An 11976-nucleotide genomic window follows, 5' to 3' on the forward strand; every position below is an offset into this window, starting at 1 on the left:
AGTTACCAAATATAAGAATGAAAATTTAGACACTCAAACAGTATTTCTCTCTTCCCCAATAAAAATTGAATCCTTCATCCTATACAAGTCAAATACTAAAAAGCCAAACATATGATCCTATTAACTACTTCCAAAATAACCTATTTATCTATGTATAATGTATTAAAACATAATATAAAACAGTTTTATACTCATGCCGTGATATTTGACACCTTTTCCTTCTACCCAATTACCTGCCATAGTTTCTTTGTGCTAGGTAATTAAGGAATGAAAAATAAAATAACCTAAACTTTTTGGGATTGAGTTTCTATTATCTCCCAGACATTTTTGTTCAATCATGATCCACATCTCCCTGTTTAATGTTAATACAAGGAGTTCACGTGTAATTGAATTCATATCTCCATATGTAATCAGCATTATTAGCTCCTAATTTGAGCAGCAAAAAAGTAAAAACCATTGATTTCAAGAACCAAACAAGCAAGAAAAACTGAATTTACTATATATTTACAGAATTCAATAACCTCGAGTTAAAATTTTAAATTTAATCACATAATTATTTCACTCCTAACTATTTCTACAATATTTATTTAACAATTCTGATCCTTCAAAGGCTGGGCTGGTTAAAATTTGGTATCTACAAAAGCATTAAACAACTTATGATACAACAAAAATGAAATGGTACATCCATCAGTCAACTATTTGTAGAAAGGAGAGGAGATGCTATTTTCGAATTTCATGTACTTAAAACCTGTATTTGCTGCATGGCCACACACACTTCCATCATTCGATCTTGCTTGGTGTTTGTCCCCGAGCGTTAAACCAGAATTAAACCGAGTTATAGGGAATTAGAGTCATACACCGTTTAGAAAGAAACATCTTGAGAAATGAACGCAGTCCATGCAACCTGTTCCAACATAGAAGATATGAATTTCGATTTTGTATTTATCCTAGTCTATATTTTATTGCCTTTTAGAAAAATTAAGGAAAAAGATCATCTCTGTGAAACCTTCTCAAGACATCACCTTCCCAAGAACCGGCCTAATCACTTTAGTGAAAATAATAATTTTTAAGTGTTCAGAGTAGATTCAAAATTTAGAAGTTTTAATTTAAAAATATAAAGGTGAAATTTGATTTCAATGAATTTTTCTGAGTTGTAAAATGTATCTTTTCGAAAAGTTTTTGTAAGAAATGCGTACTGGCGCTTAAGCTGGCAGTACCGGCTCTAGTCTGTCCAGTACCGCGTATTTTGGAAAATAAGATTTTGAAAGTTGATTTATTGTTTTGAAAGGATAAAAATAATTTAGAATCGAAAACCGGACACTAATTTTAAAGGTTTTGGCCCAAAGTGGGCCAAATGGACCCAAATCACTTAGCGGGTTGGACCGGGCCCAACTGGGCCCAAGTCCAACATATATATACTCCACTTAAGTGGCAAAAAGAGCCACTTTCAGCACAAAGAGAGAGAGAGAGCTCGGATATGGTGATGGTGGGGGGTGAAACCCCATTGTCACTATTCATCATCACCTTCTGGGAATCATAACTTGAGCTACGAAACTCCGATTGATGAGCCGTTTGCGGCCATGCGAAGCTCTCGACGAGCTCTTTGTTTCTATTTAAGAAAATCTGGTAAGAACTCGAAACTCACGTCCCAGTTTTCTGCCCTAACACTCTGCGTTTTTGGGGTTTGGTTTTTGAGTAAGTTTTGTGGTTTTGGTTGTTTAGGTGATTTCTAGTAGCGGATAATTCTTGGATTTTACCCCTAATCTTGTTGGGAAAGGTAAGTCTCTTCAAACTCTTGTGGTTTGATATTTTGGTTAGCTATAGTGTTGATTCTTGGTATGTTATGTGTATAGCTTGGTAGTTGATGAGTTTTGAAAGTAGTGTTGGTGCTTGAGGCTTGTTGATCTTGTTGGAATCAAGCTTTTGGTCTTTTGCATATATTGGAAATCAGTCAAGGTATGATTTCGGTTTTCTTTATGTAATATGTAATGTTTCTTAAAGCTTAGGCTAGTAGACCATAAGATAGGATTGAATGATGTTGGTGTACGCTTAATTATTTTTGAAATTATGTTGTATGATGAAGAGGATTGTAGGGAATGTTGCAATATATAATATATGTTTATGGTGCTTGTTGAAGGATATTGATGAATTTGATGTGTGATGATATATTATGATGATGGTTGTGGGTTTTGAATCGTGTGCTTGGTGATGATATTGAATGGTGTTGATTTTGAGTTCATGTTGCTGTGAAATGTTTGGGAGCTTAATGATTTGATGATGAATGTTGAGAATTATTATAGTTGTTGAGAGTTGTTGGTATTGTTGATGATTGATGATGAGTTGTGAAAATGTTATTGATGAATAAGGAGAATTAGGAGTGTCTATGATGATTTTTTAGATGTTGGAGAATAATGATTTTGATGGTGTGGAATAGCGTAAATGGGAGGTTATTGATGGTTGGTCGACAAATGTTTGGTATGAATTCATGAGTGAATTTGGTATTGTGTTGAGTAGGCTTTGCTTTGGTTTTAAGATGAGAGTTGTGGTAAAATTGAGGTTTTAAGACTTTTGGTAAGAATAGAATTTCAGTGAACTTTGACGGATCATAACTTGAGCCTCAGTTTTCAAAATTTGTTGAAATTTGCTTTAAATTAAAGTTCATTGAAAAATCTTTAAATGGATATAAAGTTTGTAGAAAATGGATTTTCGTAGAGGAAGTTATGATCATTCAAGGTTTTGGTGTCAAAATCTGAATTCTGTGCATACTTCAGAATTTGTGATTTCTGGTTTGTGTGCACACGCATAGCCTTATGCGCACGCACACCCCTGTGAGCTTTTACAACCTGTGCGCACGCACACGTTGGAAGGTGCACTCTGTTGAGGGCGTTCGCAGGCCTTGTGCGGATGAACAGAGTTGAAATTTTTACTACCTGTGCGTACGCACACCTCTATGCGTACGCACACATTTGAAAACTTTTCTGGGCGTGCACACGCACACCCTTGTGCGTACGCACATGCCCTGTGTTTTAACTAAAATATTGTTTTTAACTGTTTCACCTTCCAACAAACTTGTAAACTTCTATGGCACCTATTTAAGACTTTTTGACTTACTTTTGGCTGTTAAACATAGAGAAGGTCTTGGGTGGAATTATTTGGGTATTACTTTGAAAAATTAGAGAACGAAGGTTTAGGTTTCTGGTGTATTGGGAATGAGTTTGGTTGAGAGAGAAGGAAGAGTAGTGAACTTGGTGATTACTGACAACGAATTGAGAAACTGATGAACTAACGAGCTTGGAATGGAATTAAGAACTGATGATGGTTATTATGAGTTTGATGGATGTTGCATGTGGAAAGTGTGCCAGGCACTATATCTTTGGAATGTTGAGAAATGATAATTGAAAGTGGATTGAGATGAGCAATGGTGATGACTGGTGATAATTTGAAGTTGATGGACTTGTTGCATGTGGAAAGTGTGCCAGGCACTATATCCTTGGAATGTTGAGAAATGAAAATTGAAAGTAGATTGAGATGAGCAATGGTGATGACTGGTGATGATTTGAGGTTGATGGACTTGTTGAATGTGGAAAGTGTGCCAGGCACTATATCCTTAGAACGATTTATGATGAAATATATGTTGTTGTTGTTTTTCTTCTCTGCCGCAAGAGTGTGCTAGGCACTATATCCTCGGAATGAGCATGCAAGTGGGCCAGACACTATATCCTCGGAATGATAGTGTGCCAGGCACTATATCCTCAGAACAAAAGCGTGCCAAGTGATGGCGAAAAATTAATTTCACACGTATGAACTACCGGCAAGTATACCGGGTCGTATCAAGTAATAAAACTCACTGAAAGTGAGGTCGATCGCACGAAAATTGGTGGATTAAGCAATTTTAGTTGAATGATAATCTAATTAGGCAGACAGTTTGTTGTTTCTTGATGTATTCATCATGAAAGTAAAGTGCAGGAATATAAATGACAAGGGAATTTAAATAATTGAAATTAAAAGAGGATAAGATAAATGACTTGAAATGTAAGCAGAAAATGTAATTGCAGGAATGTAAGAACTGAAATGTAAATGACTGAAACTTAGAATGCAAGTAATTAAAGGTTGAATGTAAATAGCAGAAATGGTAAATTACAGAAATGTAAACAAGGGAATCGGATACTGGAAAATGAGAAATTCAAAAGAACAGAAGTAAAGATTGATGATGAGTGATATCACTAGGGATCAGAGATATTGATTTCTCATGAATTAATGGTGATAAATTCCTTCTCAATCATGGGAAACAGATCTATGGCAGATTGTAAGTAATTGGATCCCAATCTCTTGGTGATTCAATTTCTCTTATCACAAACAATTGGCAATCTTTTGATCTAATTGCTTATGAGAAGAGGTGAAAATCAATAGCTAATCCTGAATGCCACACAACTCTCGGGATCTCAATTCAGGGTGGTTACATCTCACATACCAACTCAGAATATATCAATCAAGAGAATTATGAAAGGATGAATTCTAAACTGACTTCTGTGACTCCTTTCTCAAGTTCATCACATAATTCAAATAGATTCAATCCCTCTCTCGATAGTAATTGAATCTGTGAAGAACAAGAGTTTCCTCTTAGATGAATCCACTTGAATTGAGAGGAAAAGAAGAGTCATTAGTTCATTGAAACCAACAGAGCTCCTCCCCCTAGTGAAATTGGGGTTTAGTGATTCATAGCTCTAAATTCAAACAGAATTCTCAAATTGAAAATTAAACTAAGCATATAACAGAAAAGAAAATAAAACTGTAAACAGAAATGAAACTGGAAAGTGATCCAGAGTCTCAGTAGAAAGTAAAATTCAAAATATGCAAAAGTACAAAAGAGATCTAAAAGAAAAAGAAAGTGGAAAAGAAGATCCAGAAGATGTTCCGAAAAAAGTCCCTCAAAAATTCAAGATGCCCTCTATTTATACTAGTGTACTTGCTTCTTAAGGTGTACTTGGAAACTCTTCAAAATGGGCTTCTCGATTGGTACTTAGATCCTGCTCCAAGAGAACGTAGTGCTCTTTAAGAAAACGAAGCGCACAGGCATCGACGCGTACGCGTCACCCACGCGTACGCGTCGTTCAACAATTTGGCACTTGTGACGCGTACGCGTCACCTACGCGTGCGCGTCATTACTCTCTGCAGTCCTTGTCACGCGTACGCATAGTCGCGTACGCGTCCTCTTTACTGCGCTCTCCCACGCGCACGCGTCATCCACGCGTACGCGTGGCTTCAGAAAACCACTTCTACGCTGCCGCTTTGTCCACGCGTTCGCGTGATTCTTCTCAAACACCACTTCCACGCGTACGCGTCACCGACGTGTACGCGTCGATGGCACATCTTCAATCCCACTTTTGAAAGTCTCGCAGGCGCTCTTGGGTGAAGAACGCTGCTCATATCCACGCGTACGCGTCATCCACGCGTACGCGTGGTCTTCCAAAAATCACCACTTCGACGCATATGCGTCACCCACGCGTGCGCATCGCTAACAAAACTTTCTTGGGTAAAGAACGCAGCGCTCTTTGAAAGGGAGCGTAGCGCCGAGAGTCATGCTGCAGGAGAACGTAGCGTTCTTAAAGCTTAAGTGAGCATAGCGCTATGCTCTTCTTCCCCTGTTATGATCAAAACACAGAATAGCAATACATCAAAGCTGTATTCCTCGAGCAACTATCTTTAGATAACTCACTCATTCATACTTTTCTTCAATTGTTTGCATGAAATTGAGCAAAATTCATTTAGTCATCAATCTATCAAAGTATGATGAGAGAATCCATTTAAGTACTTATTTATTTGAGTAATATGCATGAAATTGAACTAAAATTGACTAATTTAACTAACTAAACTAGCTAAAATGCGAATGTATCACCAGGTGCTATATCCTCAGACGTGTCAGAAAGACGACATCCGGAAGGATGTGTCCGATTGGCATTCATAGACTGACAAGTGATATCACAAACCAATAGGACAAGCATTCATCATGTGCATCTACTATGTGTTTTGTTTGCTTTGCCTAATTGAATCTCTTGCCTAAATGAATAATATGCTTATTTGCTAGTTGTTTTACTTGCTGTACATGTATATTACTTGTGATTTACTTGCTTGTATTACCTGCGATTGTCTGGTGCTGAGTAGGTAGTTAGACAGTGGCGATGGGATCGTACAGAGGTTAGGTTGACGAAAGCTGTAGGATACAGCGGTATGATTAGTACTAGTTAGAAATCCTTTAAGTTTAGAAAATCCTGTTTATTGTTTCTGGTTTACGTTAATTATTGTTTTAAGCTTGAATATTCTGTATCAATGTGAAGTTCTAGGATTGCCTTCGGCGTCGCAGAACCTTATATCTTACATTATTAGGCACTGTTACCATATTGAGAACCTTCGGTTCTCATTCCATACTTTGTTGTTTTTCAGATGGAGGTCGTAATTCACCTCGGTGAAATTGCAGACATGGTGGCAGAGCGGAGTATGGTTTCTTCCTAGCTTATTTCTGTTTTATTTTGTTGTAGTACTTTCTCTCACCCTTTTTGTTTTAGACTTTATGACCTTAGAGGCTTACCTGAGAGATAAGTTGTATAAGTTGTTTTTACTCCAAAACTCTGTATTTTTCTGTTTATAACTAGTTGGCTTAAACTCCGCAAGCTGCGGCTAATTCCCTATGATTATTATACTCTAATATATATATATTCTTTTCTCTTGCATCTATACCTTGTATCTTGTGCGTTAGCTTCGTGTGAACGTTTTGCACTTTTGTAATTCTGTTTTTAAGCCTAATCCTTTATCGAGCTTCTAGTATATATTATTTCCTTCTATATAAATATGTATAAGCCTTAGAATTGTCGTAATCTTTGATTAACCTTTGCTTTACGGCTAGAGGTGAGGTTTATGATAATTAGGGTGTTACATAATAGATGTCTTTAAAGGTCTCATACTTGGTTTCACCTTCTTAATCAATGGTGAAAATCAACACCTGACAAGATTGCGCAAAGCTTTCTCTTGAGATCATCTATTCTAGTCATAGGAAATATTATGAAACCTTTTCTCCCTAACAAAACTATGAAAGAATAAGAAAAGAAAAGATGAAAAATTGTTATACTTTCTATTTCTTGATTGATTGTTGATTGATTGAATTGTAAATTATGAAGGTAAAACTAAATATATATAGAACATTGGCCTATGAAAGATAAAAGCAGATAAAGATAAGATAAGAACAAATAAAAATAAGATAAAGATAAAATTAGATAAAATAACAAAGGCTAAAATTGTAACTGAATTTATGTATTTTGTTGGGTTGAATTTGTGGGCCGCAAGACTTCTTTATTGTTGTCATGGGCTAAGGTGGAAGAGTGGTTTAATAGTCACAAAAGCTTAAACGAGTAGAAAGAAGCACATAGATGGTTATATGATATATCTTATACATGTCCCTCACCAAGAATCTTTTCTGGATTTGTATGAGTTTTGCATAGTTTTTTTTGTTTTTGGTTTTTTTGTTTTTGCCCTATATAGAAATTTTATTGAGTTAATAATCGAATTAGCCCATGGGTCATTTTCTAAATTCATCCTTAGAAAAGTTTGATCAAACAAAATAGTCTTTCAAATTTTACAAATTAATCATTTTTGTCCTTCCGTCACACAATTAATAATTTCCCCAACTATTGATGATATAAAACGTTATTAATTGATAAGTTTATGAAAATCTATCAATTTAGTCCATTTTTCCAATTATATAAACCTTAATATTACTATATTTTAATATAACTAATGACACTAAATTGATAAATTTTCATAAATATAATTGTTTAGCGTCTAATTAGATATACTAGGTGTCATGTATAATGTGAGTTAATATTCCATGTCATTAATCGTTGACGAAAACTATTAATTGAGTGACTAAAGTACAAAAATAATTAATTTATAATCTTTGAAGGATTAATTTGATCAATAAAATCTTTCAAGGACAAATTTGAAAAACGAGCCATTTTTTAGGGACTAATTTGACTATTAACCCAAATTTTATTCTTTTTGAGGTTCAACAAAGGTCGAATCCTAGACCTTTTAGTCATAGAAATTATGAAACTATTCATAAAACCACTTTTTTCAAAAACTTAAACTGATAGGAAAAAACACATAAATAATATCTGGTACAGGAAAAAACTTATCCAAAAATAGTATATATTTTACATACCTGCAAAATGGAAAAGGCCTTCTCAGCAATGTACTTTTGTAGAAGTGTTGCTCCTCTTTGCTTAAGTTTGTCAGGATGGAGGCACAATCTTGCTCTCTGATATGCCTTCTTCACTTGTGAGCTGTGTATTAGGCTCATAATTGGAACGGCATACCAGCCGCTCTCTGGCCATAGAATCTGGCAGTGAAAACATACAACCTTGTCATGATCCTGTTATATCTGCGTCAACTGCGAACGAAACTAAAGAGAATTCAATCAATTCATAGCAATAAGAGATCAATAACAGAAATTACATGATGTAGTGTTGAAAGCAGTAGCCGGATGTCAGTTTCCTTGCCACATGACCACAATCTTACATCTCTATCCAACTTCTCTGTTTCTATCTGTAGCTTCTATAGAAAAAAGCATTACAATCAATACAAATCTTTATTTTATAATAAAAGAAATCAAAAGAAAGAAATATTATAATCTCAAGCATCGAATTTAGAATGCATTTAAACTTGCACTCATTTCCAATTACAGTTTTTATTCTTGGCCTTAAATTTGGCTTACTATAGATTTGCGTTAATTGTCCATAAATCATGCACAGTTGAATAATTTGTATCACTTCTTTTCTTGAACAGTTGCCACTATCATCTTGAAAATGATCTTTTCATAATATGGGAATAGTGTCCTCAAACTTTTTGCCTATTTTCTGCCTTTATAAGATAAAAGTTCCAGGCTTCAAATTAAAGCAGTTTACTAAGGACTTGTTATGTAGACACAAATCCAAGAAATGAAGTGTGATTGTTCTCCAGTTTCAAAACCCAACTAAGGCCAAATATGAGAAATGCTCAAGGACTATCAGAATTTATTATTTTTGGCTATCACTTTTAGCCACTAACCTAATTCTTTTAGTCTAGTAATCTAACAACATACTTTTAGCCCAGACTTTTAAACAATGATGGCTAACTGCTGGCTAAACACAAGAAATTCTGCTGGCCCTCTAGTATTCCTCTATCCTATAATTTGTTTCACTAATATGATGTAGGTATACAAGTAATTTGTACAATCATGCTTCTTGAATAAATTGTATTACCTTTGGAGACTTGACTATTCTGAACCCTTCATTATGGTATTTACCTGCAGCATGACTTCCTACATTACAGGATCAAAGACAAATATAAATTGTCGTCTTTTGTCTGTTACATGCATGAAGCATTAGATTTACAAGAGACATTTTAGTAGTCAGGACAATTACCTTCTATTACAGTAGATTGTTCATTCCCGTTGTTTCTCCAACATGATTCTTCATCAGAATTTCTTGATTGGAACTTCTCTTTAGCCCAAGCAATTGCTTCATCAATGGCTTCTGATCCACGATGTTCCTCTCTGGTGCTGGAGTTAACCTCTATGACATAGGAGCTCATAACTTCATCATCATCATCAGGCTCTATAACTAATTCTGGAAGAACATTATCATGAACCGAAGATTTCGCATCAGGCTCTTGAGAGAGTCCGGAGACAGCCGAAAATGGGGAACTAAGTTCAAATTCGTCAGTCACTTTCATGGTTCGACATGAATTAGATCCAAGACTAATTGTTTCTGGGGAGGAAACTTTTCTTGAGAGTCCAAACAGGGAACTCGTGAAATTCCCCTTGCATTCAATATCTTGATATTGAACTTCACATGATTGGCCATTGCATTGAAAGAATGGCTTCCCTTGTTTAATAAGGTGTTCCTCAGGCATCATGGTGCATGGGTTCCATCTATATGGGACACTAATTGGCCTAAAACAATCAAACCATCTTCAATATCAGATTTAAAATATAGATCACCATATTGGGGTCTATAATTGCATCTCAATAAAATTCAGCAAAAACAGAACCCATCAAGCATAAATAATTTGCATTGTCAATGTCAAATTGTCAAATAGGCCAGCTCGTAGTTATAGATCAGTAGAATATGTTTTCCAAAGAATTAGACTTGTCTTCAAATTGATCACATCAAAATCTACTAACGTTTATTTTTATACATCATATTCATATATCAAAATTCAGGCCCTAACTCTATATCATTATTAAAATAATCTCCAACTTCAGCTACTTTATTTATTTTAGATATATCTAGATGCTACCACCCGTGTCTAGATATGAAAGTATAAATTCATCTTTACATGATAAGTAAGATCTGTACAGAGCCATCTGCAAATTTAGCTAGCCACAAAGGGCACAATTGACAATGCACAACTTCTGCAAACCGTCATTAATTGGTTAAACACTAAATTTGTTCCTAATAAATTTCAAATCGAATTTCAATATATGTGATAGACAAATAAATCTATGATAAATTTTATTATAAAACCATTATATTCAAAAATATCGATACAACAAATTAGTCTACTTCAAAAATGAAGGAGCATCAATCTGTTAATTTTCAAACATTTCTAAACAATAAAAATTTGTTGGAAAAGCAAAGTGTCTGATTTGAAATTTTTGAAGACAATTTGGATATTTACTCAATTGATTAGATAGGAATTCGGGATTTCACTGCAAACCTTAGCTTTGAAGCAAAAGAAGACAATGCCACATCATCGCCGATCGCCGGCCGGAGAGGGCTCAGGTCCTCTGAACTCAGGGCCGATGACGAATTCGACTTTGATTTCGCCATCGATTCCGACCGGGACCGATCCCTAGACCTCCGTTCATCGTCCGACCCAAACACGCCGCTGTAAAACTCGTTGCTCTTCGCCGGAATGCGGAACACCGGCAAGCTCCTGCCGCCTTTCGCCCGCGCCTGAGAAGCGAACTCCGACGGCCGGAAAATCTCCTCATAGAAGGAACTGGTCTTTGCTAGCTTGTGCGCAAGTAGGCTCCTCGGCGGGCCGCCGAAGACGTCGGCGAAGTCTTCGGGGTCCAACGTTTCCGTCTCGGAGGCACTGTCGCTAGCGAAGATGGACCGCCATGTGCGAGAAGATGAACGGTCCTCCATGGACCGCCGGCGAGGGGTCCCCGCTGTCAATCCCATCCTCATCCTCCAGAACTCGTCCATTTGCCGGCGGGGCTCTCCGGTGAGTTGTTTCTCTTCAGTGACCAGAATTCTTCACTGGAAAAAAGCAAAGTTCAGCTTGTGCCCTTATAAAGTGTTGAAACTTGAAAAACATAAAACAAAGAATAAAATTTAAATAACAAAATGATTAAAGAAGAAAGGGATATGTGAAAGAAGCCTGTGATTGGCTTAATTCCGTTTTTTTTTTTTCCTATCCTTTTTTAAATTAATTTTTGAGTATTTAATCACTTTGTTTATCAAAAAATTTTGGACCACATTATTCTTAAGTAAAATTAATTATTCAATTAGTTCTTAATAATTAACTCTTTGAGAAACTTAAATTTTTTTATCATCCATATCCAAAATTTATTGAACTCCGCATATAAATTATCAATATATTTAACTCAATTAATTCTAAAGGAATAAGTTAACAAGCCTTGTTTTAATAAAAAAATGTTATAATTATTTTATGCATCTGGTCATTATTGTTGTTTGTTCGCTGAATAATTAATTTTGTTTTATGTGACAATGGGAAAATAAATATGAGAGAAAATAATAAAAGATTAAAGATTATACTTTACATTATCAATTTTTTTTTAATAATTATGAGGATTCATTTCTATAACAATGAATGTTTAGTGATTAGTGATTAGTGACAACTGACAAATGACAAGTGAAGGAAAATGTGATTAGTGGGAGATAATATGAAATGGTGGAGTCGGCTGGATTTGCTTAT

The 11976-nt window shown here is 35.5% G+C and overlaps 1 protein-coding gene across 3 annotated transcripts; it reads right to left on the reverse strand.

Annotated features, from left to right (window-relative positions):
* Positions 483 to 11458, reverse strand: LOC107630520. Of its 3 annotated transcripts, none has more exons than XM_016333685.2 (6): positions 10750 to 11456; positions 9453 to 9982; positions 9291 to 9349; positions 8506 to 8595; positions 8213 to 8389; positions 483 to 904 (listed from the first exon to the last, which is right to left on the reverse strand). In XM_016333685.2, exons 1-6 carry the CDS (start codon positions 11241 to 11243, stop codon positions 863 to 865), a joined length of 1392 nt encoding a protein of 463 aa, XP_016189171.1. In that variant the 5' UTR covers positions 11244 to 11456; the 3' UTR covers positions 483 to 862. The 3 variants fall into 3 exon arrangements, with proteins under 3 accessions (XP_016189171.1, XP_016189169.1, XP_016189170.1); XM_016333683.2 differs by having other exon boundaries at positions 528 to 904; positions 8506 to 8604; positions 10750 to 11452; XM_016333684.2 differs by lacking the exon at positions 483 to 904 and adding an exon at positions 3420 to 5642 and having other exon boundaries at positions 8506 to 8604; positions 10750 to 11458.

This window comes from Arachis ipaensis, chromosome B03, assembly GCF_000816755.2.
Source record: "Arachis ipaensis cultivar K30076 chromosome B03, Araip1.1, whole genome shotgun sequence".
Classification (NCBI taxonomy): Eukaryota; Viridiplantae; Streptophyta; class Magnoliopsida; order Fabales; family Fabaceae; genus Arachis; species Arachis ipaensis.

What these genes read in the sequence shown, in the direction of transcription:
- LOC107630520 (XM_016333683.2), bottom strand. Translation starts at nt 11,243, where the DNA reads ATGGACGAGTTCTGGAGGATGAGGATGGGATTGACAGCGGGGACCCCT. An exon ending in ACAATCTACTGTAATAGAAG is followed by an intron (nt 9,350 to 9,452) that starts GTAATTGTCCTG and finishes CCTGTAATGTAG; the next exon opens with GAAGTCATGCTGCAGGTAAA. An exon ending in AGGCCTTTTCCATTTTGCAG is followed by an intron (nt 905 to 8,212) that starts GTATGTAAAATA and finishes ATGTTGGAACAG; the next exon opens with GTTGCATGGACTGCGTTCAT.